Below are 24,415 nucleotides of genomic sequence, written 5' to 3'. Positions count from 1 at the left end.
ATGACCGCTAGTTTACAAGTACATATTTTTAATTTCTCATTAGTCCTACACATTTTTTTTTTCAATAAAATATACCTAATTATTTTGATGTATTTTTTTTTTCGTTAAAAAAAATATTGAAAAAAAAATCGGCTATCAAAAGGTCGATTGTTATTTTAATGACCTTAACAATTTTTACAATGGATATTGCCGTCGCAAGATAACATATTACTATTTTTACTATGGAATTTACCCCAAGGGGCCGTCCCAAATGACGTAATTATTTAATTGAATTTTTTCTTTTCACTTTATTTTTTAAATAGCGTTAGTTTATTTAGTCATATCATTATTATTATTTATTAATATATTAATTAACATTAACCATAATATTCAATGTGATAAATACAAAAAATAAACCTTAATACAAACAGGGGTGTGTTTTGTGAGGTTGCCTATATTTGAATATTTTTCATTTGCCTCACCCATTAGTGCATAGGGTGCTGCATCAGTTCTCCAATTGCTGCGTATCTGGATGAATATTATTGCATGGAAGGTAAGGCGATTAATCTTACGCTTCAGGTGCCAGTCCATGGATTGTAAAATATTGCAGTGAACCACATTCAAAAGACGTTTCACGTAGATCCTGCCAGGAATCGAAACCGGGACCTCAAGTATGCTCAGCCACTATACTACACGGGGAACTTATCTCCACTCGATTTTCTTTTTCAGGATTTTTACCTGAGAGTAGTTATCGAGTCGAAAACGCTCGTCCAGGGTTCTGATTCTATTTCACACACAAACATGTATTCTTCATACGCCGGACGAAACATACATTATGATGTAAACATATGTACCTATCTATAGACATTGTTGAGTAATTTACCTTTTTACGTAATTGTTATTGAAAATGTATTTATGATTGATAGCGTTTTTGACTAATGGACGCCTACACCATTTCGAATTATTTAGTAGTTAATTATAATTAAAAATTAATAAAAGTGTATGTCGCTGAGAACAGAGGAGATTGACGCGATTAAGACTAAAATATGACTTCTTTTCCTTTTACAAACACGATACTACGCTTCGATAAAATTAACAAGAAACCGGTTTCATAGAACCGGTCGGTCCACACCGACTTATACCGGTGTCAAAATGTTTCTCCTGTTTTGTATTCACTTACTAGCACTTATCTTGCGGTGTTAATAACTGATCCTTTCCACTGAGGGCAATTGCACAAACATTTTTTTGAATAACGCTTAAGTTAAATAAGTTTTGCGTTTTCGTCAAAGTGGGCAAAATGGACTGCATGCAAAAAGTAAAAAAATGCAAGTCATTTTTTACATCTTGACGAAAACGCAACAATTGTTTTGCAACATTTTTTCGGTGCAACTCGCCATGAACGGTTCGATTTCCATCAATGGTTGTAAAAGCGACGGAACCGAGTAGTAATCGGAACTTATTAAAATTGAATCACAACATAATAAACGTGTCAATGAATCTATATTTAAAAAAAAAATATTGGAAAAGGTTTACATTTTTTTTTATAAATAAATCCTTCAAAAGAGATACTTCTTGAGAAGGTAACTTTTTTGTAGAAATCACAATCGTAGCATACTCCTATCCGCGCCCAGTGGAGCATAGGGCACATAATTGGTACTCTAACCACAGCGTGCCAACCACAACCATCTTTAACAAGGCCACAGCCGACTTTTCCACTTGATCCTCACACTACAGTCAGAGTAATTAGAAGGAACATACCTTTTTCAGTTAATACAAGCCTTGTACATAATAAGCAACAAAAAATAAGCAACTTCAGCAAAAAAAACCTGTAGGATTTAATTTCAGATGCCTAGGAACCAAGTACCTCAATAATAGTAAGCAAACGCGCACACTATACAGCGTTGCGGATTGATCTTCATTTTTTTCAGGATTTTTAACCTGGGAGCAGCCATAATTTAAATCATTAAGTCAAAAATACTCGTCCAGGGATCTAGTTCAATTTCACACATAATGAATTATAACAGAGATGGAGAAGATTTTAGAAATACATAAGTCTAGGCATCTAAAGGGCTTATGACCTATCATTAGCTGGTTTAAGTGGCCACTTTACACACTGTGTAACATTCATCATTCTGACTATATTTGAACATTTAAACCATGTCTATCCAACTTCTTCCCACACGGTTTTAGTGGCGAAATCTAAGAAATGCCGGAAGATCTAAAATAAAAAAGTTGTGTGACGAATCTACACAATGAAATTTGGCCATTGAGGCACAGGCTTCTGTTGGTACGGTTAGGAACATGAAAATAAATTAATTGCAACAGAGATGGGATATCTCACTCATACGATCTTCCGTTTCTTTTGTCATAAGGCTAAAATGGTATTTAAAATGGTTACAGATTTAAAAAAATGATAGTATTTTGAAATGAAATGAAACAGCTAAGGAGTTGTATGCAAATTCAGATAATTATGTTACCCGCCGCGACATTGACAAGGGAGTGAGCATATTATTAAGTTCGCATGTCCAAAGATATCAGGGTGCACGCATGTATAGATTGTATAGTGGCAGTGCATTTCGAGTGCATGCGAAAGTAAATAACTTTACTAAGTAATAATCCAAACAGAATAAAGCTATCGCACATATCATCTCGCAAACATGAAAAAGTCCATCAAATAATAATATGTACGAGTACTTCCACGCAATTTGATCCTTTATTTAAGAAATTAATAGCACACGCTATACGATTTGCATTTAAATAAGTAATAAACATAATACATGTTATCTGTTTTTTTTTTCATCGCTTTTATCCGTTTTCCTCTTTTCATATGGAAATATAATTGATTTTAATTGTTTTTAAGTTATTTAGCATGCCGATCACCTACGTGTTTTTATATCAATAAAAATATTGAACCTAACTGTGTTAATTAGTAAGTTTAAAAAAATCGAAAATCGTGTTCAATAATAATTATTTTCACATTCCAAAAATATAATTTATCGATGACGAAATAATAATTCATCTTTTGGTTTCTTATGGTTAAAAGAGAGAATTTTCACACGAAAATAATTACCCCTTAAATGTATCAAGAATCAAACTAAAGCATCATAAAACATTTACAAAAACGGTTATATCTAATCGGTAAAATAATAACAAATCGGTTTTCAGTTGAGACCACTTTCAAATCAAGATTTTGTACCACTTGACGATTTCAGCCACAACGAAAATAAAACCAATGGAAATGTTCAAATTAAATGTTGTTAAAACTAAACTTATAACTCCGTATTTTAATTAAACCTTAATTTTAATTTAACCTCAATTTTTATATTGTACTATTTGAAATAAATAAAAAAACACGTGGGAGTTGGTAAGTGGTTTTTTTTTGTATGTACCATACTACTGCCATGAAATTTTTATCAGAATTTTTGCAGCTTACTATCTAAACACTCGCCGCTCGCCCTGCTAGGCAACGCCTGAAAACAATTTTTCAAATTTCATACTTCTTCTTATGTCAGTTAGTTTAATTTATATGTAGTTTAGTTTAACTTCCATATTCCCTTCTCAAAAATGCTTTCCGACTCTTCCACAACAAATTTAGATCTAAATAACTCCCCATGAAGAAAATTCAGTCTGTCTACAAACATTTGGGCCAACAAACAATGTAAATTTTTTTTTGCCAAGCCATTCAAATTGATGAGTCATTCCTACCAGTATTTTTTACTTCATAATATTACTCATGCGTCCATTTTCAATATAATAGCACTCACGTGTTATAAAAACCTGGAATCTGATTATGTATTTACGGCATTTACTTAATTGCGAAAATTAATACTAATTCTGTTTCTTGTTTAACAAAAACAGTAAAGAAATGACTTTTCTCATGACTAAGAAAACAATTTGATCTCGTCTCACTATTTCTGCTGTCATGTTTTTTTACGATTATCGCTCAAGAAATTAATAAAACAATCGTCTCTCATTGTAAGTTATATCTTATTGTATACTTATCAATAAAATTGTCATCCATTAATTTGTTTCAACGCGTACATTTTTATCAGGTACAAAAATTAACAATATGAAATAATGCCCTAAAAATATTCTAATTGCATTTTAATAATGCTTTTTTGTCTAATTTTAACTTATTTCTTTAGTTTAAAAAAAATATATTAATGGTTCAAAATAATATAATGAGAAGACGGTGCTTTGTTTAAAATAATACATATTTAATCATAAAATATACTGAAAGTGAAATATTTTAGATCGTTTTGACCAAATCTTTAGAAACAAGTACTGGATTTAACCCACTAGGTAGTTCAAAATTGACAGATATTTAAGATTTCAACTATTATTAAGAAGGTAATATTGAGTTCCAATTATTTAAAAGGCTTATGATACAATCTTTCCACCTGTCATTATTTGATTTTATATTTACCGTTTTGTGTAATTTGAACTTTTTTATTTATTAAATTTGTTCATATGTCATATTAATTTTTAATCTTTCACATTTCCTACACAAAGTTCTGATTCTTTTTTTAAATACAAAATTTAAAAAAGTAAAAAAATAATTTGCCAAAAGCATTGTAATTATTAAAAAATAATGTAAAAGACTTCATTGTTGCATCTGTAATAAAATTATCATACATTTTCTTTTATGGTAAAGATAATATGACAAGTTTCTCTGTAAAAATTGCATTGTTTAATGCATCTAAAAAACAAGGAAAATGTTATTTTGCCAGCCCTTATCGTACAAGTGTCATTCTAAAAAACATACTGTCCGTACTATGTAAATACGAAACGTTATGTTTTTTTATTATCAATCTATTGTTGTTTTATTTTTTTATTAAACAACGAAAGAAGTATCATGTCGTGTGCCGTCGGTGGTTAAAGACTGCGGCTAACATAATGAACAAAAAAAAAACTTAATTTACAAAGAAAATTTTAATTACTTTTATTAAATAATTTAAAATCATTTATTTACAATGAAACAATTCTATAAAAGGAAATAATTCGGTTCGGGGTTTGTTCTGATAATAGAAGACGCCAAATAGTACGGACGCTGATAATTATAAAAAAGTAAGTAAAATTATCGATTTTAATCGATTGATGTCACCAAAAATCAGGGCTTTGATTGAGCGAACACCGATTTATGGCGGCGGCTTCAAATGTACGCGATAAGCGATCTTACTAAGATACACATTAATACATTCATATTAATTTTTACATGGTGTGTTTACTCAAAATCACACAGTGACGTGCCTAACCTTTAGCATCGGAGACAGCTGTCTGTTACCTGCTCGATTATTTGACCCATTAAGCCTTAATCAAACCTTATGGGCCTCTTTTGAAAACCTACTTTTAACTTTTTTTACCATTTTGAGACCTATCTTTGACATTTTAGTAAAGTTTGCATTCAACGTTTGTGATAAATAATTTAATATTTTTGAAAACATTTTAATATTCAACGTTATATATTTTGTGGCTTAACCAATCTCTTTTGTAAATTAAAACTATGATTTCAAAAACTTCCTTTAAAAGCATTTGATGACCCCGTATTGAAAATTGTTTTTTGAAGGAAATTATATTTTACCCTTGTTAACTTTGTAATTTTTTTTACATTTTTTGTTTATTAAATGAATAATTTTATCAAAAATATAATTAATTACCAATACTTTTTATTAAACCGCATTCGTCAAATTTCGATTCTTTTAAAAAGTTTTTTTTGTGATCACTAATGTGATGCCTGCATGTGTTGGTGAACTATGATAGCATCTGGATGTGAGACACTCACACATGTGCAAAAGGCACGGAAGCGAATGCCTTCACGCTTTGAGCGTTACATTAAATGATATGTTTTTTTTTTATTTGCAAACTAAATGACGAATGAGACAAACACATTCAGTTTTTTTCATTCGTAGTAATAAACTCATTGATCTAGGGTAATGCTTTTAACACCATAATAAAAAATGATAGTGTAAATACTAAATTGAAAAGGTGGAACCTTAACCAAAAATGTGAGAACATGATGAAAACTTTAAAAAATATATATATTCGGGTTATTTTCTGTTAGTCGTTAATAACCGTGATTTACAAATTATTGTTGAAAGGTGTTCAAATCTCGGACCTCCTTATACGGACGCAGTCTGTGACGCTATCACGGGACCACAACCTGGGTTTATATTCATTTGCAAAAAAACAATATTTAAGAAGGGAATATGGAATTCTAGGAATTTACGGGACTTATCACCTGTCACTGGCTGGATTATATTTAAAACTATCTTGGTAAACTCTCTTATCAGATTAATTTAAACTTGTCCAAAAAGATTCGGTCAAACTAAAAAAAAAATGACTGCAAAATATGCTTACTAATTGGAAAAAGGGATGTTCATGATTGGCATTACCACTGCATTTTTATTTCAATAAAAAAAGAATTTCTAACATTTAAAGCATTAACTTTGTGGTCGAACAATTGACTAAATTTCATTAAATATTTGTCTCAAACCACGTACCTACTTTTATATGTCCACCGGTTTTGAGACGTACCCATCTCTTCGTCAGGACACCAATTAAACTTACATACAACGCTCACTAGTTTACCCACGAAGAGACGGGTAAGTCTCGAAACTGGTAGACGTAGGAAAGTCAGTGAGTAGTTATTTACAAATATTTATTAACATTATTAAAAAATAAAATTATTATGCTTGAGGCACTAACTTTGAGGTTATTCTTTAAAACAAAATTAAAATAAAACATTTTGATTTCAAAGCTACTCAAGCTTCTACATCAAGGTATAATTAGGTAACTTTTTAACCGGTCAGTTGAAAAAATGAGTGATTAAAAATAAAGTTTGATATTAAACTATTATTTTATTATTATTTTTTTTTTAATAATTAATTTGTTTTTTTGAAATTAACTAATTGTTTGTGGTGCATAATCTGGTATTGATAGGGTTAGGTAGATCCAAATGGTCTTGAAAAGAAATTTACTTTGTACTCTTTTCTTCGAAAAACAATATTAACCGTACATCTTTCGCGAAATATAATTATAGAAATTCCATGCATGACTTTAATAAATAATGTTTGACATTTTTTATCTAATATTCTACGAGTATTACGTCATGCATGCATAAGTCATTTATGATAAAAGTATTTCCTTTAAAGGTATTTACAATATATCGAATGATTATTTGTAATCTTTTTACGCAACAACTTTAATATCTGATTTATATTATTAAATATTCATTAAATAACATATAACATAAATCCTCATGTGGTGTTATACTATGTTATACCGCACTGCAATCTGGTATTATGACAATTATTATAAAATTATCGCACCGAAATTATTTTCCGGATTCGCTTACTGATTTTTATTATTTGAATGATATAAAAGTGCGTAGTTTTCACGCCACACTAGGCCGAATTTAAGTGAGTTGTAATTTAAATATACCAGTTTTCTATTGCAGCTTGATTGGGCGGGGTAGTGCCATACCTAATCTGCCATAATTATATTGACGTAAAATAAATTTGAGTAAACAATACTTTTGAACCCTTGTGGTAATGCCGTCACATAAGTTTAAATAGAATAGACAACTTAATTTTTCAAACAAACTAATTTTTATTGAACAACGGAGTTTTATTTTGCTTAACAGGTATTAAATTAAACGATATTTTTTCACAAATCATTGAATTTTTTTAAATATTTTTTTATTTGATTTAATAGCATAATTATACATTTTTACAATTTAAAAAAATTTCACTTGTTATATTTTTACTAAAACTAAAATCCCACCAAGCCACTTTTTGTAGCTTGTTGGTGAAGATTATATTTATACTGACTTAATAATATTATTTACATTTATAAAAATAATGAATAACATATAAAAATTAACAGCCGGAAAGATCAGAATAAACATGTTTATACAAATAATAATTTGAAATGGTGTAGAATAGAATATTAAATGCGTAATTTTTTTTAGCATTTAATATCTGAATTTCGAGATATCTTGTGATTTGCTTAATTTTTTGTTCTCTGAATAAAGGTTTATTAGAGTTTTTGAACTTTTTGTTTTTAAATTATTATTTATTGTCTAAAAGTCACAATACGCTTTACGCTTTTCTTAGTTTTTAATAAAAAACTCATTAAATTAAAAAAAAAATGGTTGTACAAATTTGTACCGCCAGGAAATTTCAGAATAAAAAATAGTTTTTCTTCCAATAGGACATATTTACAAAAATAAAAGAAAAAACCCGCAGTGTGATCAAACCACAGAAATATTAGAAAAAAAACTTATTTTCTACAACATTTAAAATATCGAGGTTTGTAAAGCAGTTGTAATTTTACACAGCTAAACAGACGACAGTTCTACGTAAAACTGATACCCAGGAGTCATTTTTTTAAACTGATTACTTCAAATGGCCAAAAGTTCTAAAAAACGTCCAAATATGCATCGACAGTGATTAATTACATCAAATGTATATGGATATATGAGTTGTTTTACACCTGGACAGATTTGTACGGTCAGAGAAAGAGATTTTTAGCGCGGTCTATTAACAGTCTAATAAATACTTTCCATCGATCTTGCCAGGAATCGAACCCAAGAACCCAAGGTAGACAAATACACTAGCCAGTACGCCATGATGCAGACAATCTAGACAATTTAAATTTTCAGGAATTTTACTCGAAAATAGCTAGTATTAGACGAAGTAGTTATTGAGACAAAAACAATCGTCCAGGATTCAATATTTTTCTATTCGTATAGATCTTAGTAGAAATTTATCTTGTGAAGAAATAATTTGTTCAACTTTTCAATATACGAAATTTGTCGGCTGTAGCTTGATTTCAGTAGTCATTGCGTAATCGACTAATACTCTACTCAAATATCAAAAATAGCGATAAGACATTCTTATCAAAATACATAAAACACGAAATAAAACAACAACCTAAATAATCAAAACATAATTACAAACATTATTGTGTGATACTACAAACTTAGAACATTTATTAAAAAACCACAGTAATATTTTTAAATAGAACATACTTAAAAACACAATTATCTGGATTAATGAGTGCCAGACGTTATCCGGATATCTATAAATCCGGATAATTAGATGATCATTAAATCAAGCAAATGTTTTGAGAGAAAATGCTTTTACTAATAATAATAATAATAATAATTATTATTATGGATAACTTATATAGCGCCATTTTCGTAATATAATACCTCAAGGGCGCTTTACAAAGTGATTTTATAAAGATATAAACTTAATTTTAACATTTTAATTTAAGAAAAATAATGTACTCATTTACGAGCAGTGAATTCCTTATTTCGTTGTTATATTTCCTGATAACCATTCGGATATTTGGCAATCCGGAAGACTGGAGTTCGGATAAACGGAGTTCTTTGTGTAACTTTTTCAAGCGTATGATCGGGTATAAATCTACGTATTTATTTTGTTAATAAAAAAAATATTTCAAATAAACCTATGCATTTGAGTATACTTGAATTACATTAAACAATGACAAATAAAATTTTATAGATGTGCGGATTTTCACCCTTTTTATTTAATTTGTTATGTTTCGGTTTTCAATAGTGATTGGTGATTTTATGACAATAATAATTTTAATATTTAAAATTTACAACATGTGTTGTAATATTATACTTATGCATAAATTCATTAGATCCACATGCAGATAAATTAGTTAATGTTTTTTTTTTTCATATTAATTCCATAAACAAAACAATAAATTGTAACGGTGATCCAAAAATCGTAGGCTTATAATTTTGCTATTTAAATTGAAGAATATCTGGAAAAAATAAAAAATAAAATGGTTATCTAGTCTACCATTTTTGCAAGAAATATTCTCCAAAGTATATAGATGATAAAAAAACAATATAAGTCAGCGATGAATTGTATAAAGTCAAATCAGTCAGAACTAATGCTTTCTTTATTCACTAGTTTATTTATTTATATATTCATTCAAAATTACAAAATTAAATATTTATGAACTTATTAAGGGTCTTTAGGCTATGTTCGTGGCAAGCCACAATAAATAACAATAAAAATACACAGTAAAATTAATTAGATCAAATTATAATGACATCGAATAACAATCTAGAAAAAAGGTAAATGTAATAAATAATCAAATTCTAAAGAATACAATGCAAAAAAGATAATCAGAAATAATTTTTAAAATATAAATTATACAAATTAAGAATCACACATAATCAAATATACAAAATAGTGGTATCATTTAAATCAACAAAATAATAGTAAAATATAGTAGTATTAAAAAAAAAAAAAACAAAATAAAAGCATCATTTAAATCAACAGAAAAAGAATATATCTATAAAAGCATAATTGAAATGATAATTGAGTTATGTTTTCTAGAAATTCACTCAATACTATAGTAAGAAATATAAGAAATAGGAGCAATAAATTAATGCTAAATAATAGTACGTACTAAATTAAATTAGTAGTCAAACCTACAAAAATATAAAATACAAAAAAAAAGTTAAAATGCATTTATCTATTTTGTATTATTTTACAGTATACTCTTTTTACTCTTAAATTTCACAGCTTATACATTTAAATTGAAAACCATACAAGTCTAATGATGTCGGAAAAACCAGGTCAAGTGCGTTTGGAGATAATAAAATACAGTAGTGGAACAAAATAATTGGCAAATACGACCTTAAAAAAATTGATAAAATCAAACATTCTGTCTTATTTTACACATCTTTTGTAAAACAGTTTTTAAAAAATAAATAAGTTTCGGTTTTCTTAATTTCATAAGTTACAACTATTTATTAGGTACCGTGTAGACAGTAAAATGAATGTCAAATAATTAAAAGTTGATTGGGCAACGTAACTAGGTAGTTGTCATATTAAATTGTTGAAATAACGTTCATAACTTACTAACCAACCCTCAATTCATTACACAGGAATGTATAAGTAAGTAAAAACTGACTACACCTTACGGACAGTAGCGACCACAAGTCCGTGACCGCGCTGAATATAATGCCTTAATAAATGTTCAAGAATAGTTTTTAAAGAGTATTAAACTAATGTTCCTGACGGTACATTTTCCTGTATTCTTTCAAATAGGTATGTAGATACTACATCTAAAATTCAAAACAATATATCTACTCAAAAGTAAATATTTTTTGAGATCCATAAAAATGTTTTCCGTTTTTGTACAATGAAACATTTCAGCTTTTTGCAAAAAATTCCAGGTACTAAGTAATATCTGAACACGTTCAATTTATTCGTTAGTTTTATCAATAATATTAAGCCTGGACTTTAATAATTCTATCCTTAAGATTTTACTCATGTCGGTCTGTTGAAAAATCTTTCAATGTTAATATGAGCTTTAAAAACATTTAGGAATTAATAATAACGCAATTGGAGATATGATGTTGTAATTTTGGCTCGACGGTGTGTATTTAGTATTAACATAGCATTAATTTCATAAATATAAAATTACGAATTGGTGGGAAAAAAACATGTGAGACAGATGTTAAAGGCTTTTAATTAGCAGTTATTTTAATAATGACGGGGAGTAAACGATTTTAAAATAATTAAAAAACATTTTTTGTCGCCGATAAAATCACAGTTATTTATTATTGAATAAAAATTATCGTTCGTCAAAAAAAGAAACCGATTTACAAAGTTAAGAAAATCATGGGGACATTAATTTATTTTACTATAACTTACGTCTTGATCAAAGGTTTATGTATGCATGTAAATAGTCAGAAAGCTAGTACATAGCACCCCTGGAATAATAGTGGCATAACTCAAAAAACATGTTTTTACAGGCGGGCAGTTACACAAACACCCAAGCTATCGGTAAACTAACATTTATTCGCAAAAACAAAGGCACAACTTAAAGTTTACTCACATGTGACATCTCGTTTTAAATGTTTTCAGAAACAACAATGGCATTAAAATGTTTATTATGAGGAATTTGTACAAAAACCCTTACGTATTATGGTAACATTTTACACATTCCTAATTATACATATTTAATATCACTGTCACATATTTATTAAATGCTGTTTAGCTCCGAGGGCGAAAATTGACATTTTCATATATTTAATTTTCTTGGGTTGTAAAGTTCATAAATCTTCTTTGTCATTGCCTTGTTTATGAACTTTATATATTTTATATTCTAGCTGATCTTGTTTTATCTTTTTTTTGTAAAAAAAAAACTGTATTTTTATGATTTACCCAAATATTTCAATTTTGGTGGTCGTTTTTAATAATTGTAAATAACTCACTATTATAAAATGGGAACCACGTTGTAGAGCGGGATGCGAACCCGTTACACTTGCTATAGAACCAAAAGCCGATTCAATAAATGTTTTTTACGGTTTTTTGTCATATTTAATTCTTTACCTTTAACTCTTAAAAAAAAAATCATTTGCTAGCGGTGATGTAATACCGTATTACCTCAAATAAAAGACATAACATTCTGCAATTAAAACCCGGCCACAGAGCATCGTCTTTATCTTCCTTGTAATAAGTTCAATTCTCGTGCTCTTTCTAATTAAACATAGTTATCGTGGTATTAGCATAACTTTCACTCATATAATTATTCTTGGCAAAGCAAGGATAAATATGTTTTTTATTAAAATCCTGCATATTGGATTTGAATAAATTTTACTTTCTAAATCCGGTATGAAAATGACAATTTGAAGATTACAAAAAATACAACTTCCTCATTTAAATTAACACGAAAGATACATCATGTCTTGTATTCTATGAACCCCTGTGCCCTACAGCCAGAGTTGAGTTTATTCTTGTTCATTTGTTTTTAAAGAAACATAAATATATTTTTAAAATCATTACATGAGTAAATTATACGAATAGGAAAGATATTTAGGAAATTTTATGTATTTGCAAAAAAAATAATGGAGTTATGCCATTATTATCGTTAAGGTGCGACATTATTTTATTGGGAAATAGTTAAAACTATTTTTCATTCCAATGTTTTAGATTTGTTAATATAGATTATTGTAGATAAATTAATGAAATTTGTGAGAAAAGAAAACTTACTAGAATGTGAAATAAATTATTTAATAATTATTAGAATAATATTTTTAATTCTACCTAATTTTCTGTATCACACTTTAGTGTTGTGTAATGTAGTCACTTGTTAGTGGCATCATTCCATCACGTTATTGTATTTGTACACAAAATATACATATTATGTATATATTCTACGAAATACATAACGCAATAGGTAAATGGGGAACTATGTGTTGTTTTACATACCCACTAAAATGTTCAAGTGCAAATAATTAGTGTATATTACTATCTCACCTTTACATAGAATAATTGAGATAAAAATGTACGGCCTTATGGTTATCGAAAGAGAGACAGAAATACTTAAATAAAGAAGTGTTTTAAATTTAAAATTAATACATTGTCGAGTATATGTATCTAACATATATATACTGAAAATGAAAATCGAATGGAGAAACATAAGTTCGCCTTTGACACGTTGCTACATTTAACGTTCGGGTTCGATTTCTAGAAAAGACGACATTAAATACAGGTGTAAAAGTGGTTTTACGTTGCAATGTCTTATTGTCTGTGGGCTGACACGAAGCGTGACTCGTCTTACCCTGAAGTAACGTATAGTCGAGATATGCCGCATTTAGTGTATCCATATAGTTCCCTATGTACCATCGGGAGCAGATGAGGTATAATAATGTGGTTAGAGAAAACTTACGATTCAGAAAAAAGGGTGAGAATGGATTTAAATTAAGTAAAACCTACCACCGTAGAAAACATGTTTTTAAAAAAAAAATATGATGTCTAATTTATATATGTTTGTATTATTTATTTATAAGTGTTAAGATTTATGTTTAATTTTTATTTATTATTAATGGTTTATTTTGTAATTCATATTTGTGCTTCAATTTTTCATTATTATTGGAAATGTCTTCTAATTGACATTTATTTTTCACTTTTTTATATTATTATTATTAATTTCAATCGTTTAAGCATCATTAAATGAAAATAACAAATGAAATAAAGAGATTCTGCCAAAACACAGAAATTTCCTAGCTATTCATGACTTGAAACAAAAAACCCCTGTACACTATAAAACTACAAAAAAATCTAATAAAAGTATAGTTCAGTTCGGTTGGCTATCCTAGCAAAAAATAAAATTAAAAGGAATTGAAGTTTTTATTCTAAATTCAAGGAGAGTAATTATAATTTATATTTAGTAAAACATGCGTTTAACAAGTACTTTGCTTACGTATAAGGGAAATACTAAGCGATCGAATTATACTTTTTTGTTATCCATGGAAACAGGGGAGAATTTCAGCTATGCATTAACCCGTTTAAAACTGTTTATGGATAATATCGACATTAATATACCTTCTGTTTTGCTTGAAAATAATAAAGACATTAAATAGCCCGTTTCTTATTTTTTCCCCTGACCAATTAAACTTAAGACAGTTTGGAAAAATAGTGTTTACTTTTTTGCAAAATGGATTTGAATAAATTGGTTATCAGAATAAGTTCGCATGTAAATGCCTCAACTCGGTACGCAAGTGAGGGGCACCTCTTTGTATCAACTTGCATGAGAACAGGCTTATCTGAAAATGATTAATGCCTTTGTTTCATACATCTTTTTATTAGTTCTCATATAACATGCAGTGGCTCGGAATAAGTGTGAAAATTGCGTGTTTTTTGTTGGATTCCAACGGCTTGTTCAACGATTCATCTCTTTAATTAACACCGTTAAGGCTTATATCTGTAATGAATATGAATCTAGCGTATTAATACCCATTTTAATTCATCATACTAGCAATCGTTTGAGGATCACGTGCACGTCAATTTGCGCAGAACTTCTCTTCACAACTCGCACCCAGTGGAGTACTTAAAAGAAGATACCCATTCGATACGCATACATTAGTATTTAGTGAATTAAAAACATGATAACATTTATTTTGGGTACACGAGATACATATATATTTAATAACATCTAATAATGTAATTTTTATTTTTTCTATTGTATGTGCATGCTTCCACTTTCCATTATGTTGTATCCCAACTCATCACAGGGCTCTTGGTTTCACAGAATTAGGGAAACATTTTTATTTTTATGTAAAATATATTTATTTCTATGAATAAATAAATACAAAAATACATAATTAAGAAAATAAAAAACAATTGCTTCCAATGGAATATGGTGAACGTTATATTTGATATTAATACAAGTATAATTACAAAGGTGATTTTAATCCTCAATATTACAGAATCGTCCTGGTTTAGAATATAGAATATAGATCAAAAATATAAACAAGTTAACATAGTTATTTGACTACACGTAAATTCAGGTTTTAAATAAACATAACGAACGACTGCATTGCGTGTATCTAAATTAGCCATGAATAAATAAATACATACTTTCGCATTATCTTTATCTAATTTATTCGCTAAAATGCAACGATTTTTACAATTTTCTGAGTTGGCACCAATGCTGATAATATTATTTTGCGAATAAAGGCTTAGTGGTTACAAAAATCCAATTTTCGAATTATTCAATAAAATAAGTTATACTCAGTAAAAGTAAAAATACAATATTTACTAAAGCTTCTCAAAAAGCTGAGTAGTACACACAAAGTACACGTATCCCCATCCCGTTAATTTAAACATCTTCCGTTTCGTGTTTGTTCTTACAGGTGCGTGGAAGCATTTCAAGCAATTTAATTACTTGATTTGCAGGCAAATGTGTTATGAAATGAACATGGCTTCAGGCGTATCTGTCTCTATGTCCCATAGCGAAGGTTGGAGATGCGAAAGCAGTTACGCCAAACCTTTCCTTGCCGGTATCAAACGTTTTGAGGTCAGTCACGACTAGCTTGTCCAACCTGTGTAAACATACTGCGGACTGCTATCTTTATATGGTCAAACCATATCAATAAAGCGTTATTTCATTCAAGTACACGCAGATCCTACTTTAAGTGCCATTTCGTGATATACATACCTTCCGTTCGATCTCGAATAATAAGTTTAGTATAATTCGTCCACGAATAAGTTTGCGTCTTTGGCCACTCTAAAGAAACAAATCTGAAACATCCTCAATGAGCAGAGAGAGATCTTATATCAGATTATTTAAATGTATTTGAATACTCTCAGCTGATTTGATCGAGACACACTGAAAATGTTCATAATATTCAGATATCACTAATATTCGCGATCAAATCGGCGCGATTCCCCCGTACTCTCATAAAGGCGAAAGTTTTACGCGAACCGAATGGCGTGATTCTGCCTACAAATTGTGGATGCTTCGTCTCAGGAGATGGCGGTCGCTGATAAGGCCACATTCTAAACACTTTTTTACTCTGTTAACGACGCTTTTACCTTGAATAACACTTAAGCCGAACGGAAACTCTAGTAGAAATGTCGAATTTCGTGAGCGCTACCTCCGCCATGCGCGCGGATAAAAATCTCCCTCTCCTCTTTTCGCACCTGCTTGTAAAAGAGTAAGAAGAAAGTTAACACGTCGGTTACTCCAAACTTTACAATGTTATATTACTAAGCAATAAAATATTCGGAATTTTATCGTTATTTAATTTAGCCATAAACAGTCCGTTAATTTACAACATTGTCAAATGCCACTTAGCTCGGCTCCCCGTGTTTTAAATTCATTATTTGTTTTAGCATAATAATAGTTAACTTATAAATAATCAATTGTGCTTTTCTGTTAGAGTTATCAAAACAAGTAACCCACGATAAACTATGATTACTTTTTATGTCAGACCTCACAAGATTTTTAGTAAACATTGCTAAAAATAATATAATCTGAGAAACAGAAATCGACAGCTAAATGTCTTATACTCGCTCATTCGTACTGCAAAAATAACATAATGCATCCAAAAATGGTTTCGGTGATAACACGGTGACGATTATGGATGTCCGTATATATAAGGTAGAGTCATATGACACACGAGTCCCTTACACTAACTTATCTCCATACATTGATGTCGGCTTTGAATATAAGAGGATATATTATCAAAACATTTGTATGACAGTCGAGTATGTCGTAGATAACAAAACACATCAAAGAACGACTTTTAACGCATAATCTAACTTAAAAATAATATTTTTATCAGTCGGCGTATACGAGAAACGAGAATATCAAAGAGTTATGTTGGAAAACGCAATCGGCCAATATAAATAGTGTATAATATAAAATGACGGTATTGAATATTTGTTCTCACTTTTCACTAAATGATACCATATCGGAGAAATAATATAAAGTCCCAGGTACCAGGTACCCGATAATGTGATTGTTCTGATTCTGAAACACGTTTTGGAGAAAATATATTATTATCGTTTGATCAAACGCCAAGATATAACACGATCAATTCTCCTATGACGATAAATTGCTGTAATTAATTGGGGTATTAGTGTTCGATGTTGACAAAGCTGCGTTAATTTTTAAGGTATTAAAATGTTATTAATACCGCGCAACTAAAAATTAAATTAGTTTCATTAATCGTTAAAGAAAAAGCCCAGTATGATAGTAGCAGAAAAGTTCCTAGACACAAATTATATTTACTGGTTTTAGTTTTCATCCGTTACCAACCTATGTTGATACAATAACGCTCTGTAAAAAGGGGGAGGGGGGCTCATCTTGGTCTTAATATAAATATCAAAAAGTCCAGCAACAAATCCTGCCCTAACTAATGGCCAGAGGATCGAGAAAGTTGACAGTTTTAAATACTTGGGAGTTCACATAACTGAGGATGGAAGCATGCACAAAGAGGTCGCAACCCGCCTAGAAATTGCAGCAGCAACTCTTAACATGATGCGTATTATCTGAAACTCTGATTTATAGTCAGTCAAAACGAAATGCTGATTATTCTACTCTTGTATAATGCGAGTACTCCTATATGGGTGCGAATCTTGGCACCTTACCAAAGCTCGAAACACTAAACTTCTGAGTTTTGAAAGTAAGCGCTTGAGAAGAATATTAGTCATAGGTTCGATTTCATGACCAACATTGAAGTCCGAAAACAGACGCAGCAGCCTTCTATAACGAGCGTCTTGAGAATGCGGCGGTGGAACTGGCTTGGACACGTGCTGCGCATGCCTCAAGAGAACCAAACCCATTTTTTTTAGAAGGCCGTCAATGGCGATCTTTTGACTATATTTGGCGGAATTAAAAGACGCGGGGTTGACGCGGGAGGAGCCGAGAGTGCTGGCTGGCTATAGGGTCTCCTGGAGACGTCTGGTGATGTCCATATGCTCCACTTAGGAGCGGATGTGGAAAAAAAGAAGAATTTTAAAAAAGGAATGTAATTGAAAGAATGTTTAATGCGCAATATTTATAATTTAAATGAAATTATGTATTAAGTTATAAAAAAAAACTGAACATCAGGATATTGGAATGGAAAATATCAGACATAGAGGATAGTCAAGGTGAACAAACCGGAAGTTGAAATCGTATAATATATTAACAGTATAGCCAACAAACTTTTATGGACCTCATTAAAAAGAAAAGAGTGTATCGTTTAAAAAAGGTTTACTTTAAAATTCTATTTAAAAAACAAAAATATTACTGTAGTGTTTATTCAAATTTAAAATTTGCATGTACTCTATTAATATTTTTATTTTCTCAATTTTAAGTAGTGTTGGTGAAATAAATGTGTTTATATTGTTTAATAATAAATATCTAGAGTGATTTAAAGAATACTTAGATTTTCTTTACAACGTTGACGACAAAAAGTCGCTGCGGTGGCGAATCGCGGCGTTAAATTACTGTATACGAAAATTGTTATAAGTTTTTGACAGAGTTCCCGAGTCGGAAACAGTAAGTTGGAAATAAGTAATTTGCCAGCAGTGACAGGCAAAAATGATTTATTACCAGTATCAATATAATATATAAACAAAACCCATTCAAGTCTGGCAGAGGCATTGTTCGCGAACCGCCGCTCCGCATGAAAGCTATATAAAGTTTTAGAGTATCAACAAAGTAAACATCTAGATTTACCAACTTCTCTTTATTTCGAGACAGCGATTTAGGGAAAATCAATATTATAGAGAACAATAAAAATGTATTAATGCCGTATTTAAGTGCGAGAGATTTAGATGAACTTAAATAAAAATAAACGTCAAATTATTTTGCTGTTGTATTTTCTTGATAGTTAGGTGGAATTTCGCAAAAATGTGTTCCAACCAACCTGAAACTGAGATAATTGGTGTTTAACATTTCTAAAATTCAATTAAATAGTGGGATAACACATTTTACAGAACACTAAAAAACTTTTACCTTTGTAATAACAATCTCGTTTAGTTGACTGACCAGTGTTATAAAGGTCTTTTGATTAGCCGATACAATACGACGCAAAAAAGTGTTATCGAACTTATGAATTTCTTTAGACGCACGGCGGTTAAGTTCTCCTAGAGGATGGAAATTGGAATACACTGAAGGTTTCTGTCACATTGTCATCATATTATTACGAATTCCTCAAAAACACTCGAGATGTCCAAAGCGGAATGAAATCAGTTCAATTCCCATGCACTTGGCCGTGCTGGGGTACGGAGTGCGCATTGTGGTACCACAACTGGTATCGAACAATGTTCCAATGTGCAGCTGCGCGAACAAAATGGTTTATTTCGGACATTTTATACTCGGGACCGTACCGAGATGAGGATCATAATCACCGAGACAGATTTGTTGACAAAATGGATTATATTTATATTCTTTATTGCTCCACTTACAGCGCCCAACAATGGATATTTTTATATGTCCTTTGTGCTCAACATGCAGATGTGCATCGCAAAATACACAGAATATTAAAAGAATTCTCTCGGGGGTAATATTTGCCAATTTTATTATGACCTGACACAATTCTACCTACTGAGCTGAGTCTGTAATATCAACACAATTAAACGATATTTAATTAAATGAAACATGTGTCCTGATGGCTGATTTTATTTTCTATATGCGTATTAGGAACCAAATTCAATCGAAGTTATTAATTAGTCGTCAACTTATGCGTAAGCGATGTAATCCCCTTTTATGGGTGGTTATGAATAGGCTTAAAAAACTATGTCTCATTCAATATTACAAGCAATCAGATGTATGTTGGATGGTACAAAAGTAAATGGATGTGATAGTGCCGTATTTGAACGAACGTATCGCAGAAGCGTCGTTTGCATTCAATCATAGCATGACGTAAAGATGTATCGCGTCAGCCCATAACTCTCCATCGTTACGTTAAATAGTTAAGAAATCCGTAATCATAAAATCTTAATGAAATGATAATTAGATTCAAATTGCCCGAGTCGGTAAGCATTGAAGTTAAATTACCTCCAAAATGGAGATAAGTCACCGTAAATGGAAACGTAAGTATTCAGGAATTGAAAAGATCGTTCACTTAGTCGCTTTGTTGTGTTTTGTCGTGTCTACCGTTTGAAATGTAGTCAGTGCGGAGTCGTTAGCTGGCTTTATGCTAGCTTGTTTGATCTGAATGCGTGGTAGTCAGTTAAGCTCCTACCAAAAAACATATATTACGGTTTCACTCAGCGATCCGATCCGTCTACCGCGCCAGCGCAGAGCACTTCCATGTCTATTGTTTATGTTCAGTCCTCTCCGTACAGATTATAACATCCTTAATGTATTTTAAATGTCATTTTAATATTATACTCGAACACGCCTCCTTTCTCGTTGTATATTTCAATGTAAATTGAACCGAGGCGTGCATTCAGAACCTGCATAGAGTAGGCACATAGGGGCACAAGTATTATGTGCTCTTTTTGAACTGTGAGATTTTATCATAATACATACGCATTTAATACTACGGTATAATAGTGATCCGCTTTATTGAAAGGGTTACACGAATGTGGTCGTCTCTATCGACACCGGTTTTGGTATTAGATGTTCCAAAATAAATACATTACGTATGCTAAATAACCATGTTTACACAAGCGACATTTTGTTTATTTTTCGGCTTAAAAATATTGTCAAGCTACCTACTGATACATTTTTAATATAACGTTTATGTATATTTATAACCAAACGCTTTTTAATTATGATTTTATTCACAAATATCACACATATTATCATTATAATGTTATTATAGTATTATATTTTATACGTGTAGTGTGGATGAATTATTTATATTTTATTACGTCACCTACTGGTCAATGTTTAAGCACATGAAACTAGTGAAAAGATCAGATATATTATGTTTATTTTATGAGACTTACACAAAATATAATGTGTTTTTTTTTTATGCCAAATATAAAAATGATCATTTTACTAATAAAATGTAACAGCTTTTTTCTAATGTGAAGATTTAAATATATTTTTCACATACATTATGAATATGGGTTAAGGCGAATTTTATTTTCCCTATTTGCGAAATGTTAACAATTGCGATTTAGCTTGATAAATTTATGTTATACACTATAGTAATAGGTATGCAAAATATTTCCAGCGCTTTTGCGATTGTCAAAACTATATTCGTGTAATCAGTATGCAGTATGCAATAGCTATTTTTCACAAATTAATTTATAGGGGTTGCAATCATTCTTTTTGAAATGATGGCTCCTTCGTGCGTCTCTCTCTGCTTATCGACCTCTGTATAAGTCCGTTTTCCTTTAACTCCCTTCCCATCTTCCAAGATCTAATGAGGATACAACAAACGACACCTTTTCTAATAAACATCTCACCGATATAACAATCAACTTTAACACTAATTGATATAAATTAATTAAAAACGCCCTCTTGCGGATTCTTAGTTTTAATCACCACAAAAATAGTAGTCCTCGTGTCAACTGGCGTTAAGTAATAATTACTACTTGAGTATACTTGTCGAATTATATTTTGAAAACTACATTACCAAATTGAAGACATAATACGCTGAAGTACATCATTTTCACTAGGCGACATAAGAAATTATTGTCCACGATTTTCACTCTCGACAAGTTTGACATGAAATGCTTAAATTATTTTTAAAAATAAAAATATTATTTACTCGAATAACAAACTGGTACATATTTCATATATTGAAAAGAAAACAATTTACATGTAGCACCACAGTAAATTAAAATATATTCTCAAACACAAAATAAATAGTAATTTAAATCCAAAAGAAAAAAAAACACTAATTATTTTGAAAGCCAACGCCGTACGTCATTATGATTATTCGCAAATAAATCTATGTTTGATGATTTTGTTATTACATTGAAATAATTGAAAGTTCGCAATAAATATGAATTTTGTCTATACTTAGATGAAACAAGACGAATAAGAAAAAGAAGGTTATTCCTAAGAACTTTTGGAGGAACACAGTTGTAACAATATTTTATATTTTATTTTGTAATTTGTACTCAAATGCAGTTTTATGCACCTAAATAACTTTAGGACAAATAAAATAATAACAGTGTAAAATGTTCCTTCAATACGGGCCATATAAAATAATTCCAAAAACAAGTGATTATGTGTCGGTGACGTGTTGTAAAGAAAGGGTCAGTTTGTATCGCTCAGCGTCCTGAGAGAAGACAGCGCGTTTTAAGGCCAATTAATCTCCGGCTTTTGCAGAGCGCAGCAGTGTCGCCCGCGTCCGGGTCGCCACCGCCCGCGCCGGCGGCGCCGCCGGGCCGAGCGTCGCCGCCGCCGCGCTGCTGCGACACGGGGCGGCCCATCTTCCAGGACCCGGTGACGGGCCAGACCGTGTGCTCGTGCCAGTACGAGCTGCTGACGTACCAGCGCCTGTCCATGTACTCCGCGCCCTACTCGGAGGCCGCCGCCGCCGCGGGCATGGCAGCCTACTTCCCCGCCCTGGCGGGGGACCAGGCGCCCTTCTACACTAACGCGGTAAGTTGCACACATTCCCCCAATGACAACATCCGGCATAAGCCATGATTGTAGACAATAAACTTAATTTTCATGAACACACTGACTATATCATGAACACATCTCTTTAACTCCTTGACTGCGTTAATAGAGCTACATGCTATATCCGATTGTGGTCACATATTTGCCTTAAAAAAACTACGTCTCTTTGGTTCGTCCTTTTCTTGAATACGCCTCTGTAATATGGTCTCCTTCATAAAAATCGCGTTGAATCAGTGCAGCATAAATTTATTTAAAAAATTACCAGAGACAACTTTAACTATACTGACATTTATTTTATGTTCCAGCTATTCTGCGACCTCTTAATGTTTCTTCACGTAGACTTAGAAATAATACATTTTTGTTCCTCAGTCATCATAATAATAACTATGGTATCCAGAATGATTCGATTTGTCAACGAAAATCAGGATCTGAAGTATTTCGATTATAAATTAAAAAAAGAAATTAATATTAAATATGGTCAGTAAACTCCTTATACATATAATCAACCGGGATCCTATAATGTTTGTTTAATAAACTTATTTGTTTTTGCTCTTTCTTTTTATTGTTGCGTTTCTAGTTTTATGTTACTGTGTATGATTGTTTTCTAATATACAGTATTTTTAAAATGGACTTAAATAAATAAATCTATTAAAATAAAATTAGCTATAAATATCAAGGGTTATACAATTTATTTTTCAAAAAGAGTTTATTGACAAAAAAAAGCTTTTTGATATGAGGGAAACCGATAAGAAGACACTTCGTCGGTAAACGAATTTCGGTATGTGGAGAGAAAGCTTTCACATTTCCCTCAAAAGTTAAAGTAGAGCTAGCACTAGGATAATACAATATTGTCCTGTCCCAGCAAGGGACGCATTGTTCTCGTGTGAACAGAAATTTAAAGTGCAGGGTAATGGACCGAGACACTGTCCCAAAGATAGACAGGCAGGCTCCGCGGGACAATGGATTACACCCACCACTGACAGGACTGTAGGACCATAGCAAATTGATCGGTGTATACGTGTTGCTTCCGCGAATATTTTTGACGCAATATACGTTTATTAATTAGTTTATCCTCCAGCAATTCTAATACTCGTTCGTAATTCACGACGCCACGTATTTGTTGTCTCAGTGTTCCACATGTGAACTACAGCCGGATTTTTATGTTATACAATTGTCAATGCTGTTTACGGAACTGGCAAATACAATTTTGTCCTGTATATTGTATTGTCCTCGTGTAAACCCAGCTTTGCGGTCGAAAAAGTAAAAATATTTCTAGCGGTTTAATGTTAAACGTTTCAGACTGAAGTTTTGTATTTCGTTTGTATCTATTAAAAGAAGTTCGCCTCGTGGTTTAATGGTCAGCGCATTTGACTACCATTCAAGGGGTCTCGGGTTGGATTCCTATAGTTGTTGATATAAAATATTAATTTAAGGCGTTATTACATTACAATAAATATTTGATAGTCCTTGGACTGGCACAAGAAGACATGATCAAAAAACACTGCATTGGGTGTACGAAAACAGTGCCATATGCTTCATTCGACGAGGAAAGTGATTGATGATGATGATG

At 31.1% G+C, this 24,415-nt stretch overlaps 1 protein-coding gene across 1 annotated transcript in view; it reads left to right on the top strand.

Annotated features, from left to right (window-relative positions):
- The window catches only part of LOC148272663 (uncharacterized), a gene marked incomplete at its 3' end in the record, with an annotated part of 39,125 nt that extends 16,301 nt beyond the window's left edge, over nt 1–22,824 (top strand). Inside the window, exon 2 of the mRNA XM_088239748.1 lies at nt 22,549–22,824. Within this exon, the coding sequence (XP_088095874.1) occupies nt 22,549–22,824 (276 nt within the window). The remainder of the gene's footprint in view (nt 1–22,548) is intronic.
- Between the last annotated feature and the right edge of the window lie 1,591 nt (nt 22,825–24,415).

This window comes from Micrasema longulum, unplaced genomic scaffold (genome assembly GCF_059751315.1).
Source record: "Micrasema longulum isolate JH-2025_06_02 unplaced genomic scaffold, ASM5975131v1 h1tg002251l, whole genome shotgun sequence".
Classification (NCBI taxonomy): domain Eukaryota; kingdom Metazoa; phylum Arthropoda; class Insecta; order Trichoptera; family Brachycentridae; genus Micrasema; species Micrasema longulum.
The sequence above is the reverse complement of the archived record's forward strand: the minus strand, read 5'-3'. Positions and strand labels throughout refer to the sequence as shown.